Raw genomic sequence first — 14,867 nt, 5'->3', positions numbered from 1 at the left:
AAACCCACATGAAGAAGACCGAAAGCCAGCAGGCAGAGAGGGAGAAAATCATTAGAAATGAGGAATCGCTGGGCAGCACAGCTGCTTCCAACGGAGCCCACCACCACCTGACCCCTGCCCCGTACAGTCTGGTCTTTGCTAATGAGCCAGAAAAATTATGAAGTCATTTTTTAAAGGCTACGCTAACACAAACACCAGCGCTGAGGGGCTGGGATTAGAGAAGGGCAGAGTTTGTGAGTGACACAGGAACTGATTAATTATAATTATGGGAAGAGGTGAGTTATGAGGCACACAATGAATCGTTTGGTGAGATGGACTCCTTTGGACACGCATTGTAACGGTGCCAAACACGAGGTTGTGCTTCCAGGAACCAGGAATGTAGGTCACACCTCAGGGCACATTTTCCAGAACATGAGGAGACCAAAAGGACCCAGGAGTCCTGGTCGCAAATGCACGAACCAAGACCCAGGGTGATGCTCCAGGGCATCACTTCGGTGGGTGAGAGAAAACGGGCACGGTGAAAGGGATTACTCCAGTATTTGACAGCAGGCAGGATACTGTTTGCATTTCTTTGTTTACTTACAGGTAAACAGAAAAGCAGAGGAGGTTGAAAGAACTGCACAGACAAAAAGAAATCTGAATCTGACAGCCCCCCAAATTCATTTCATTTCTTTTGTCTGCAAGAGGATTTGGGAGGGATTGAACTGCAGCCTACAAGTGTGAGTATGAGTATGAGTATGAGGAAGGGATGTCAAAACGACATTCAAAAATTACTTCTGCTCGCTGCTGCTCTGCCCTCACCATCACCATTCCAAACCCCTTTGCAGCCCTCTGAACATGGCTTACATCTTTACAGCCACCATGGTATCTGATCTAGATTTAAATAAAGTCGATAACAGTATCTCCACGCTTGCTTCTGACAATGCGGCTGAGATTACGCCCAAAGGCTTTGAGGACTACATGCATCAAAGGCACAGCTGGCTGATCACACAAAAGCCTTTCCTCATGGTGAACAAAGGCTCCTTCTCTCTCCAGCTCATGCACGGACAACTGGCAAGATGCACAACTTCTCTGCTGAGTCTTTACACATGTAAGACCTAACATGACTTGTTCAGCATCTTGGGGCATCTTCCTACTGCAACAAGAGGCCCAGAAGACTGACTAGGTTAGATCCCATCCACATTGGAAGGGAGAAAAGGTCTCCAGGCAGCTCTTTCTTACCCAGGTGCTCAGGTAGGTCAGCAGATCATGCAGAGACAGAGCAAGCCCGTGGTTAATAGGTCACCTACCAGCCCATCTGCTGGAGACAGCATCTCTGCTAAGCCCATGCAGACATCTTTCCAGTGCGTGGTAAATCCTGTCCTCTGTGCACGTGGTGTGCTGCATTTTAATTCATCTCCTAAAGAGGAGGAAGAAGAAAGTTAGTATACCAGGCCCTTAGTTCAGTGCGAGGAAGACAGCGCTGCAACATTTGTACTGTAGCACAGAAAAGATGGTCCCAGTGAAACATCACCCTGTTACTGCCTCCTGTCACCCTCGCCAAGCCCAACTGCAACGATGCACCCCACTCTGCTAGCTGTCATCCTCCCCTCCACTCCCCCAATCTCTCCAGCCTTGGCAAAGAAAAGGAGGTGCACATGTCCATGACCTGACCACAAGAGGCTGTGGGGCCAAGGCCCCCTCCCCCTGACCTGCTGCAGGCATATCTGCCTTCTCACAGCTTCCGTCTGTGGGACACATCAAGTCCCACTCACGTGTTTGTGGCAAGGAGGTGATCTTGGGTTAGCCTTCAGCGAAGATAATACTGCAAGAGATTACAGCTGGAGCACCTTGTGATGGGCTTGGATGGGAATCATCCAACAGCCCAGGCTGGAAGGGATCTCAAGAGATCACCTAGTCCAACCTGGGAAGACTGACAGCAGAGCCCAAGCTCCTGCTCCTTGCGCTAGGCATGGATTGTCCTTGACAGCTTTAGTGTCCGCTGGCGGCGGTCACAAAATCACTGCCAAGCACCAGCCTTGTACAGCCAGGAGGAGCCTCCGGCACTGTCATCTCACTGCCACACAGCCAACATGAAGAAAAGGTCCATGTGCCCTTGTAGCAATGCAGGAAAATACAGAGGGGACCTCAGCCCCAACATCCGAGGACATTGTGAAACTGCGGATTGCATGCCTGGCTGCAACCTCTTCACAACACGGCTCTGTGCATCTCACCTCTCTTCCACGGCCCAGGGTGCAAACCTAAACCTTAGGCTGGCAGAGACTGCTGGGGGGCAAGAAGATTTTATCCCACTCAACTCATAATCATCAGTCTGGGACACCATGAAAATAAAAGCAGCTTGCCCAGCAGGTTTACTTCTCAAATCTGCCATGACCGTGAGCAACCCAAGAGGTGCCCAGGCAGAGACACACACCCCTCCCCCACAGTGCCAGCCCTGGTGTCCAGAGGGACCCTGGGGCAGGCGCCTCTCCTCTCCCAAAGCACAGAGATGGGCCCATCCCACAGACACTTTGCCTCTTGGTTAGAGGCAACACAAATGCACAAAAATAATCCAGGACAAAGCAATAAAACCTGCCAACTCTACAAAAGCCACCTGCCAAGGAAGCCTTTGCTTTCATCCAGGACAGCACACTCCTGTACCTATGACACATGCTCATGTTGTTCCCAAAGCTACCCCAAAATGCTCGATTCTCTGCTTATTTGGTCAATGTTTGACACTCAGTATTCAGCGATGGCTGTGACCATCACAGCTCCCCACCTCCACCCTGGCAGGAGTAAAAGCCTCCATGATCTTGACAGCAGCTCCCACCTGGTCCACGCTGCTTGATGCACTCAGCATGGCCACCTCCACCCACACTTAATTCCTGGCAATTCCCGGGACCCAAAAGAGCTCAATAAAGCTATGCCCGGCTGTTGGAGCTCCCCAAGAGCCAAGGGAGCAGTTCCAGCCCCACTGCTCAGTCCTTCCTACTCTGGAGAGAAGCCACCAGCAGCTCCACACAGGTGAAAGCAAACACACAACGAGGAACCACTGACCTGCCAAACACAAGCTCGCTCCTTCACCCCAAAACGGCTCATGGGCTCCTGCCTCTTGCGTCCCGCTGCCGCAGCCTGTTAATATGGTCTTCACCAAAAGTTTTATCCATCCACAGTGCATGCACGAGGAACACCTGAGAAGTGCTCCGCTGCAGTGCCGAGGACTGAATGAGCGGGCAATCTGAGCATCAGCACCTTAGTCATGACTTGTGGCAAGAGGAAAGCAGTGACTAAGAGCCCAGCGTGACTCATAAGCACCCTTTACAACACCTAGCTCACAAAAATACACCTCCCCACACGTCAGCTTGTTTTAGAGCACAGCTTGGTCCTTGGAGGGAAACGTTCCTCACCACACACTCAGGGCGAGCTTTGCACCGGTCCAGCCAACCCTTCCCGATGCCCAGCACAGAACAGGCAGGGAATTTAAGCACAGAATATGACAAAGGTATTATCATAACTTTCAAATTACCAAATACACTCTTTGAGTGGTTGGTTGTTTGTTTTTTTTTCCTGGTCTGCTATGGACCACACATGACTCTAAACCTCTTCTCCCAAGGCAGTGCTTACAGAAGCATTTTTCATGGGAGAAAACTCAGTTTGTCCACCACAACTGAGCAGAAACTCTGCAAACTCTTCTACTGTTTATTCCCCAAACTCTCCCTTCCTTCCCACGCACGCTGAGCAAAATGACAAGGCAGGGGACAGTTCTGGAGGATGTAATCAGACTTTCCAAGGAAGTCTGTTAAGCATCTCAAGAACACGAAGAAAAACAAGTGTTGAGATCAAGGGTTTTAATCAATGCTTTGCAATGTTGTACGAGGGTGTTGAGCAACTGTGAAAAAAAAGTATCTGTCTCTTCCTCGTCTCCCTCCAGCTGGACTCCCAGCAGCAGAGCTGCTAAACAAGAGCTGCTTTGGCAAAAGTGCTCTTCAGAGCAGGTGGAAGGGACAGCACAGCCGTGCCTGCAGGCTGCACCACACAGCATTTCACAACACGGCCAGGGCGAACCCTGCGAGCAGTCACACTCCAGCACCCGTCAGGGACACCCTCGTCACCCGGGCTGGCTGCTGCTCTGGGCATTTCCAAGCAGAGCAACATGTTGCAAAAGATGTGGGTTTCCTTGCCTTCTCCCCAGGTGTCAACAACACTTTCGAGCAAGTACACAACCACCACCCAGGCAAAAGAGAAGGGCTTTGATGGACCATTTGAGACAAAACAGCAAGGAGGATAACAAGAGACCTTCTGACACCAGATTGTCACAACTCCCCTGACAGCAGCTCTGCAGGCAATGCAATACAATGCCCACACATCTGTTCAGCCTCTGTGAAGCACCTGAAGATATTGCTCCTAGGAGGCAGGAACAGAGGAGACAACACAGCAGTTCTGGGGAACACCCTCAGGCACCAACTGAGTACCACCCTTGGACAAGATGTTAACCACCTCTCTCCAGGCCCTCATGCATCAGACCCCAGCCCCACAAAACCAGGCTATGGGACTTCAGCCCTGGATGCTCTCCACGATAAGATCAGTTTCCCTTCTCCAGTAACTTTGTACCTTAAAAGCAGCCTCCGAACACCGTGCAAACCATACAGTCACCATTTAAGAGGCAGAAAAGCCAATGTTTGGAAAAGTTAGAGCAATTTTTCTGCTGTCCTGTAGCAACTTGTGGCACAGCCGGGAGTATAAGGCAAATCTACAGCCCTCCAGGCACATTCTTTACCTGCCTTCCCACCTGCAGCATCAGTGCAGTCAGAAAGGACAGGACTTCTTGCAGGAAGGTAGCTGGATCTCACCTAGATGAGAGTCCCCATCACCTCACACCACGCTGGTCCGTACGCACAGCTGACCAAACGAGATAAATGTTCTACCATTTCACGACCCCAGTAACACCTTCCTCCCTGTCTGCCCCACGCGGGACGGCTGCCCACCATCAGCGGGGTGCCTCTGCAGACCACCCTTGGCCCACCATCAGCGAGGTGCCTCTGCAGACCACCCCGACAGGGCTGGCAGGAGGAACTGGCAGAGACCAAGAAGGGAACTGGGAACCACAGCCACGCTGACCAGGGCGCAGGGAAGTGGCCAGCTTGCAAAGAGCAAGGCTTGCTCTCACTAATGATACGTCACGCAGGTGATTTACAGTGCTCTCGGCCACAGTAGTGACAATATTTAATTTAATAATATTGAAGAATCCCATGTCCTGAGGGAAACTGATTCGCCTCAAGGTTTTGCCTTGTTTTTGACAAATGGCCAACAATTAGCAATGTCATGGGCACGGGGCACAGTTGAGCCTACCTCCTCAGAAAGTCTGACTGTCCAAAAAGCACCTGGTAATTTTCTAACAAAGACCAAGGGGAAAAAAAAAAAAGTTACTTAAGTGAGTGAGAAAAGTCACAGCGCTCACTTTGGAAAATGTCTCAACAGTCTTCGTGAAATTGTCCCAGCACCTTGCATGGATGAAAAATCTTTAGAGAATTTCCATCTGAGATTGCTTAGTTAGGAGTCTTCATTTATCTCTGTCACAGTTAAAAATTACAATGATTATACAGATAAATTACAATGTTCCTGTTAACTAACATCAAACAGGTAAACCTTTATCCCTTGGTGGAAAGCAGGAACTGGCTGACCATTGTTTTTGGATTTTCACTTGTCCTGCTTTGAGGCAAGGTTTGCAAAACTCCCACTAACAAAACAAAACAAAAAAAAAAAAAAAAAAAAAAAAAAAAAGAGTACCTTTTCCTGCCAGGCTGTGAAGCCTGAGGCCACAGGGAACCCTCAGGGCGTCAGAGCTTCATGACGGGGGCTTTCCACTCCGTTGGGACAGACTGTGGTTCCCCCACTTGCCTTCACCGCTCTGGGACCTTTCCCTTTCGTGGCTTTTCTCCTGCTCAGTATCAGGGCAAAGGAGAAGACCTCAACTCCTTCACGTCCAGGACGACGCTGTCCCAGAAGCAGAAGGTCCCTCTGCACACCACAGCCAGGTTGAGGAGATGGCTGAGGCCATTAGTAGCTCCCACACGGTTGGGACAGGGCACATGAGAAACCAACCCAGGGGCTATGTGGGATTTTCTGCAAGGAGAAGCACTTTTCTTGTGTTAAGATCCACATGAATCCTATCATCAACATCCAAAGGACTTCTCTGACCTCCTCCTGTAGTGATGGAGCTCAGGAAAACCATCATTAGATGGGAACAGAGGGAAAGAGCTCAAAGATCAAGTCCAAAGTTGGTGTTCCCAAATAAAGTAGCGAAGGGGACCACCCTCTCCTGGGACACTGGCCACCTCCAGTCCAACCAGCAGGGCAAATCCCTGCCCACCAGCCCCACGGCGCTCCAGCACGATGCCCTGCGGAGGCACCACCCCAGCCAGCACCCTGCCCTGCTCTAATCCTGCTCTCCCAAGAGAGGAAACCCAGGAAGCCACGTGATAAACTGAGATTTCCACTTCCATGATAGCAAATCCCCGAAACATCTCCTTGAGGTGCCCACAGGCAAGAAAGGACCTGACTGAAAGTCCTTTACCTTCTCAGAGGGTATCCTGCAGCAGGGAAGCAAGGCACCACTCCAACAGCACCGGAGAAAGCCCCTGGGTACCTTCATGGCAGGATAACGCCCTTTCCTGGCCGATTGTTCGTGGCTGCTGGCTGAGCATCCCGAGCAGGAAACGGGAGAGGAAAAACAAACCCTTTTACCCATGGGATCAGCTCATGAACACGCTGCCCAGGTTTGCTGGCAATCGCAGTGGGTGGAGGGACATAGACTGCCTGGAAGAGATGCTAACTCATGGGTCAGCGTGAGGAGCTGGCTCAGCACCTGGCTTGCTGCTGTGGTAGGGTTTAGGGCACTGGGGAGAAAAGGGCAAGAAGCCTGATGAAGCTAAAGAAAAAAGGAGCTTGGGCTGACGCTGCAATAGAAGAAAACCCACTTAACTGGGAATTAAAGCAAAAGGATTCTAACCAGAGCCCTTTTCAGGGCAAAATTCCCATACAAGTACTCCAGCAAGGTCATCATCTCCCTTGAGCTACACCTCAGCTTTCCGCCTCCTCTTCATCCGCAGCATGGGCAGTGGCCACAGGCAGCACGGGAGCTTTGGGAGACACATCCCCACTGCAGGGCGGGAGCTGGATACGCAGCTGAGCCAGCGCATGTGTGGGACCTGCTCCTCCAACAAAAGCATCTCGTTTTCTTCGATTACAGGAGAAATCTTGGGTTTTCACTAACCTTAGCTTGCAAGATTTTACTGCCTCCTCTACACCCCATTCAGGAGCTAAAGATTGAAACTTCAAGCTGAGAGAAGGAGCAGCTGGAGGAGATCTTTGTAGCAATCGAGGCAACAAGGGGAGGGACCTGCAGTTTTTAAGATTCAAACTTCAGCCTTCATGTGTTTACTACTCAAATAAGCGCTCTGCAAAGAGCAGGGAGATGAAGGTGATAAGATGTTCGTTCAAACCACACAAAGGCAGCGTATCGAAAGATCCAGGAGGCAACTGGTTTGACAAACATCCTTTTTGGGTGCTCGCAAAGGAGCGTGTGCCATCCAAACACCCCAGCACCACACGATTTCCTTATAGGGCCTCGGGTTCCTGTCCTGCAGGCAAAGGCAAGAGTTGTTCTTACCCCAAGAATTATGAGCACAGCAAGCCACAGCAGGGACCATGAGGGACCTTCGCGCCTTGGACTGCAAAGCCTCACCTGCAGGGATCTCTGCTCCTTGAACCAACAGAGGAATAGGCAGCAGAGAAGCAACACAAAGAACCTTCTCCAACACCCAGCTGGCATAACCCAAACCAAGCCCTTACCAAATCCTGCCCATGGAAGAACTGACAAAAACTAACCGCCAGTGAGGCCTAACGCAAGAGAAATCCGCGGAGGTGCCAGCACTCACATCTCTGCAAATCCACCCGTACACCTACTTACACGTAGCAAAATACAACCAACAGGCAAACACAGGCAAAAAGATGTTATCTCCCTCTTATCTTCCTCCTTTTCTCGGGGTGCAGAGTGAGGAAAGGAAGAGGACACCAGAAAATAAGCATCTTCTTCCAGGACATAACAGAGAATCTGAAACAAAAAGCTGTAACATAGTGCTGCCGGCGCCAGCCCAGCTCAATCACCTTGTGTCATCTGGTTTGACAGTGGGCACAGGAGAGACATGGACATCTCATTCTCTGCTCCAAGGCAGGCCATGAAGACCTCAGTGATGGGTCCATGAGCAAGACACATCCAGAGCAGGATTTAGGGGGTAAACAAATCACACAGTCTGTTGGGAAGGGGCAGCAGGACAGATCACCCAGCACAGGGCTGGAAAGGCAGGCTAGGGGGTGAACAAATGCAACTGGGGCCAATGCTGTGAATATTTGCTGCCATCAGGGTACCAGTGAATGAACCAGAGCAGAATGAGCTCCAAGGAGCAGTGCAGAGTTTGGTGGTGAGAATCCACAATACAAGTGTGCAGGAAGCAACACATGCCAAGGAGAAGCTGTCCAGACAGAAAGGCACTGAGTGTCCCACTCACTTTAAAGACATTGAGACCAAGGTGGTTTTTCACAAGATCAAAATGACAAAAGGTCAGTTGGGCACTGGTTTGAGCAACCAACACAGGGAATCATATGGTCCCCTGGACACACAGGGTGTCTAGGGGCTTCAGCAATCACACTGATATGCGAGACCACAGCCAGGAATGAGCCCACCTGCTGACACTGTGAGGTGTCCTGCTCCAGGGATGCATATCTGCTGGGAAAGATGGGACTGTCTGCTGAGAGATCCTACCAGCAACTGATGCAACCTACTTCTTGAATGCTCTGGAAGGAAGTTTCACTGCAATGAGCCCTTACTCTGGGATGGCTGGAGCCGCACATGTAGAAAATCTTAAGGTAATAGATGAGCAACAAGACATTATATGAACTGGCAAATTTAAAATTGCTGTGGGATGTGCACGTAACACAGAAGATAAAACTTGTGGCAAACTTCATCTTAAAGCAGAAGATAAAACTCATGGCCACTAGAAGAAAACCTGCTTCTGGAATAGGAACAGCACCTGTGCCTACACAATAACCATGCTAAGGGGCATTACTTCACTACAGAAATGGTGCAGGTCATCCCTACACGTTAACAGTAGGAAATGAAGATCTAATTTATTAGTGGTAAATGCTGTCTCAGGAAGAAGAGAAGTACCAGCCTGGCAGCTCCCTTGAGACAAAGATGCTCAGTGCACAGCAGCACTACAGGACTTGAGTCCTCCTCCAGCAGCAGGGCAATGCTGTCGTCTCACTGAGCTGCAAAGCCTCATTTACACCAAAAAACGTGAGAACTGGAAAGCTTACTAAGACGCAGAGATCGCTCCTTGTTCTCACTGAGCCTGAGAACCGGGCTGAATGAGAGACTCCCACCACAGAGCAGGGAAAGCACCTAACGTGCAAAAGCGGTTTCGGAGTCCTTTTAATATCAAAGAGTACCTACAGAAGGTGACACAAAAGGGGCAAAGCAGCACCCAGGTTTTACGTCCAGGTTTGGGTGCCGGCTCCCGGCTGGGCACCGGCCAGGCAGGGCTGGGGGGGCTGGGGGGGCTGGTGGCCAGGGGAGCTCCTTGCAGCAGCACAGGAAGGGGGGCTCAGCCCAGCCCAAGAAATCAAAATGTGAGATGTGATTCATCTCACCAAACTGCCAACAGCTAGATTCAGACACCTCTTTGTGAGCTACTTACCTGGGGCTGCTCAGCGTGTGCCGAGGGCTATCTAAGGTGGTCACACGTGTCCTGCCAGGACACGTGTGTCACTCCTCTTTAAATGCAAGGGGATCAGCTGCAATGTGGTCCCCCAGTTCGTGGCTGTGCAGAGCTGGACTGGACCAGCCCAGCCACGGGCTTAGATCAGGAGACACTTCTTCATGGAAAGAAGTCCAAATTAACTCACAATACACACTCACGAAAGAAAATGGCTCCGTGTGGCCGCCCTCACAGAGTCCACAGACAGCATTCCCGAGCAGCAAACTGTTCAGACAGTTTGAAAGTTAAGTCTCACCTAACAACCATCTGCATGGCTCCTGCTGCTGCTCTGTCTGTCAGGCTGCTGACCATGGACACAGCACACCAGCATGCAGCAGAAGGAAATACCTGTGGTCAGAGAGGACAGGCCTCCAGCTTAGAAAAAGAGCTTAAAAACATACTGCTACCAATGGATGGAGCATCGTCCAAGCTGGGCACAAGGAAAAAACCATCCAGGAGAGGCAGAAATAAGGGAAACTGCTGTGCCATCTTCCTGTAATAAGCAGTCTCTGGTCATCAGTTTTGAGCCTAGCACTTCACCTGCAACAGCAAACTCACCAATAAAGCCTCTAAGGCATCTAAACCCAGGAGATAGGGAGCACTGCTGCACCCCAGGGTGACGCAGCTGGGCAAAGCTGCAGGCAGGGGAGCCAAAGGGGGGGTAGAAACTGGAAATCCAGACAGAGACTCTCCCTGACACAGGGTAGGATTGACTTTTATTGCTCAGCATGACTTTCCCAGCCTGGCATCACAGGCCACCCCGATGCTTTGCTCTCAGGGAAGGGGGAACACACTGAAGGGGGGACTGCAGTGAGTGGTGGGGCTGTGCCCAGGGCAGGAGCAAGACCTGAGGGAGAGCAAGAAAGGGAGAGGAGATCAGAGCAACCACAAACCTCCGCGCACACGTATGTGACATAGGAGCCGACAGCGCTCAGCATCATGTAACCCTGAGCAACATCACACACACCAAAAAAAAAATTAAAAAAAAAGCAATGGGACGCCTCGTGCATAGAAAGCAGGACTGGGTGGTCAGGGGAAGCAGGGCACCCAGGGCTGCAGCATGCCCTGGCACCGCTCTGCAGAGCTGCACGAGGAGGACAACAGGCTTCCGGAGCAGCTGGGGGTAAATATTTTGAACCTCTAATGAAGTAGGGCAATTGGGTTTGGAGCTGTAGATCCCACAGTACCAGCACTTTTCAGTGGTAATCACAAGTGGTTTATCACCCCAGCTCTCTTCAGCACAGCGTTGCTCTGTTCAGGTGGCACTAAGCACCCCCAGCTCAGCGGATCGGAAGAGAAAGCCAACAGGAAGCTGAGAAATGCCTAAGACATGTCAGCTCCACACAAACACTTCCATCCAAGCCCTTCATGTTGCTGCAAGTGGGAGTTATTCAATGGGATTTCCCAAATTCCATCCCCATGATTACCTGCATTAGCAGCCAGAGTTTAAGGCTAACACTTATAAGATGAAGCAGCTGTGAACTCCAAAAAAATAAAACCGAGAGGTGCAAACAAAGACCAACTCCAAATTGCAATTGCTTTTTGCTTTGGAGACTCAGAGATAGAGGCTCCACAGAAAGAAAAAAAAAATAATTAAAAAAATCAGAAGCAGGGTCCTAATACCGCACACCTTTTCTGTCTTTTGCTCTGGGATCTGCTATCCTTGAGCTGATAAAGTCTCAGATATATTTTACTGCAATAGCAGTGGGACTCAACCCACTCAGTGGCCACCAGCTAGAAGCAAGCCCGTACGTACCTCAGGCATCGGGTACTGGCTGTCAAGGACCAGCCCCGGTGATAACGGAGATGCTGCTTTAGGGTCAGGTTTTCAGAATGATGTGCAATGAAAGCAACAAACTAAATCACAGCAGGAGCAAAAAACAGGGCTGCAAGAAACTTAGCAAAAAGAACAACATAATCAGAGAAGCTGTTCTGAGGCGAATTCCTTAGTGAATTGGCCTGGAATTCAGCAAAATGCATCAGAGGGTGCACAAGGCGAAGATTGAAGAGAAGGTGGTCTCAAGGACTCAGAACAAAACCTTTTGACTCATCATTTCGAAACAGTATTTGCACTCATCTGACTGTAATTCCAAAAGTAAAAATCAAGCCAGAAAAAAAAAACACCAAAACTCTTATTTCTGATCAAATGACACATTTTCCTCCACACACCATTGTTTAGGTTCACATTGCACTGAGGAAGCCCCCAGCAATCTGGCTCTCCCTGGCACCAGCATCACACCAGTTTTCAATGACACTGCTCAGGAAAACTGCACCCAGGCAGGTACCTGCCACCAAGGACACTTCTGTGCTCGTCTGCCCGCCTGAGCATCCCTGAGGCTGCTGGAAGCCTGAGCACTCCTGTGCCTCAAGAGCTCACTGGCCACTGCTGCTCAGCTCTTCACCCACTATGGAAACACTTGTGGCTTCCTTGAAGCTGGGGCAAGACATTAACCCCACAAGATGGGCAGGAGAAACGTCTTGCCCGGTTCAGAGCAGTGAACTTGGGGCATCTCAGCTAAGCATGCTCAGAGGTGGCAGCCCAGGTGCTCAGCTCACAGCCTGACAATATTTTTTTTTTATGAATGGAAAAGCTTTTCAATGGCTTCCCAGCTGGTTTCCCTGCTGGGAAGAGCCGTCTGGGAGAGCTGGGCTGCCCCAAGCCCCGCTGCTGACTTGCCAGATGGTTGAGAGCAGGAAGGAGCTCAGCTCAGCACCACAGCACTGGAGTATTGTTTATCTGCTGGTTCCTGTTTTTAGTTTTGTCTCCGTTTTCTTTCTTTGTTCTAAAATTGTGCTGCAATGGCGATACCTGGTCTGAATGACATGGGGATTGCTTTGAAGTAAGAACCAGCCCAATGCTTCATGCCGCTGAATTTTCTTATCTAATAAAAAACACAGAGGTCCCAACCCCAAAGCAAACCATGACCAGATTAACCCCCACGCCTTTGCTTTTTAAGCTGAATTGGAGCAGAGATTAATGGCACTCAAGAGCCCCTGGTATGAAGGCACGCCCCAGTCCGATCCTCCCAAATCTGGGGCTGTCAGCAGGGACACGCATCCTGGGATGAAGGAGGGCTGCCACCAGCTCCCAGTCCTGGAGGACCAGTTCAAGTGAGGATGGAATCTGCCACCAGCATCTAGTTGAGGGTAGGGAGCCAGTCAGCAAATTGTCACCCAAGCGTGTCCTCACTGCAAAAGGTAACTACAGCGGAGCTGATGCAGGGTCTGCTGCCAATCGGCACCCAAATCCTCCTGCAGTCTCACCGGCTGGGGTTTCCTCCAAGTCTCAAGCATGAAGCCAACATGAATGTGCTTCATCAGAAAGATGCTGCTAACAAAGACCTCTTGGTTATGAGCCCATGAGCTCCTCATGGGCTCATTACCAAGGTCCTTCTTCTCTCACCCAGACAAAGGGACAAACAGCGCTCAACAAGGTGGCCCATGGGCAGTTTGGGGATTTGAAGCTCCTTTGGGTTTGGGTCCCAGCAGACCAGAATAAGCCCTTTAGCCCCCAGAGACAGCAGCACCCCTGAAGGACATAGGGACACTGATACAACGGGCTCCCCCTGCGTTCCCATCACAGCTCCGACACCCTTGAGCAGAGCCCACCACATCCCCCTCCCCAGGGACTGGAGCTCAGAGCACCTGGGGCCATCCCGGCACGGGGCTGAGGCCGACAGCACCCTGCAACAGCTCGCAGGTACTGAAAGCACGAGCCCTCACAGAGCCAAGCCACAAGCACAGATGGGAGAGAATTACTCCAGCTGCAGCTCAGACACAGGTCCTGCCGCTCGCCGAGGACGGGCTGGGCTACAACAAGCCATATTTTTAGCAAACCGGGACTGAGCCCCCCCAAAACCATGATGGCCCAACCATACTGCTCTCCATGCAGTCCCTGCCTGGCTCTGAAGACTTTGACCTTGGTTTCAAGCCTGAGGGTCTCTCCACTTCCATTCTGTACCATCACAGTATGGGTGTCACCCTCAAGCTTCTCCATCTCCATCATTTTTTCCTCCATCTCCATCATTTTTTCCTCCATTCCCAATACCACCACGCCCAGTGGTCCCCACAGTAATGCTTACCACAGCCACCTCCTGGAGCAGGTTCAGATCAGGGCCATGCATTAACAGCCCTGTGATGGGCATGGGTTTGGGCAGAGCCCCTCCAATGGGACATGGGACACATCCCACTTTATTAGAGAGCTGCAGAAAGAGAGAACAGCTCAAACACTTGCATAGCTTTTAGAGTTTTTTTTTAAAAAAATCATTTTCTAGGCTGTGCTTGAGAAACAACATGTCACAGCCCTAAGGCTGAAACACTTGATTCCCAAAGCCCAGATTAGCACCAGCTCCTGCCAAGAGCCAAGATCTTTGGGAAGTTTTTACCCCCCCATTCCCTCAGTGCCAGACTTGGACATTATTTAATGCCCTTATCCTCAAATCACTCCTTCATTGAAGAAAAACGCACTACCATCCACGCAGTGATGGGGAACTGAGCTGATGGGGAAAGGCAAAGTGACTTTGCCAAAGTCACCCAGGAAGACTGTGGCAGGACAAGGGCCATGCCAGCACCCTGACAGCACCTTTAAACTCAGAGCATTTCACCCTCCGAGCTGCTATAAAATCTGGTCGATGTATTTATGCTGTGCTTTTCTCAGCTTTTCCACCCTTTCTATTCAATCTGCAACATGCACAGCTCAGATCACACCTGAATTGAGTTGGTTACTTGAGGACTGATTCTTGTTTTTGAGAAGTGCCTAGATGGTCTTTTGTGAATTATTTTTGAAAAAAAAAACAACAAAACAAACCAACAAACAGCAGAGGTTCAGCAAAGCGAGACACTCTGCCAGTGCACAGCTTTGGGAGGCTCGGAGCAGATCTGTGGTCTTCCCACCCCAGCGCTCCTGGGCTGGCAGCAACCTGTTCCCCTCTCTTACCTCCAGGGAGACATGAAGTTCTTTCTTTGCTTTTAATTTCAAAATAACTATGAGGTTATTTTGACAGTTTGAGCTCATGCCTCACATCTGCCAGCTCCCAGCTCGCCCTGGGGAGGGATCAAAAGACCCAGAGAACT

The 14,867-nt window shown here is 50.5% G+C and overlaps 1 protein-coding gene across 2 annotated transcripts in view; it reads right to left on the bottom strand.

Annotated features, from left to right (window-relative positions):
* PIK3R5 (phosphoinositide-3-kinase regulatory subunit 5) overlaps positions 1–14,867 on the bottom strand; it is a 62,597-nt gene that overhangs the window by 27,151 nt on the left and 20,579 nt on the right. For both annotated transcript variants that reach the window (XM_040580449.1, XM_040580457.1), the window contains exon 2: positions 1,290–1,399. In XM_040580449.1, coding sequence (XP_040436383.1) covers positions 1,290–1,386 — 97 coding nt within the window. In that variant the 5' untranslated portion in view covers positions 1,387–1,399. The remainder of the gene's footprint in view (positions 1–1,289; positions 1,400–14,867) is intronic.

This window comes from Falco naumanni, chromosome 1 (assembly GCF_017639655.2).
Source record: "Falco naumanni isolate bFalNau1 chromosome 1, bFalNau1.pat, whole genome shotgun sequence".
Taxonomy (NCBI): domain Eukaryota; kingdom Metazoa; phylum Chordata; class Aves; order Falconiformes; family Falconidae; genus Falco; species Falco naumanni.
The sequence above is the reverse complement of the archived record's forward strand: the minus strand, read 5'-3'. Positions and strand labels throughout refer to the sequence as shown.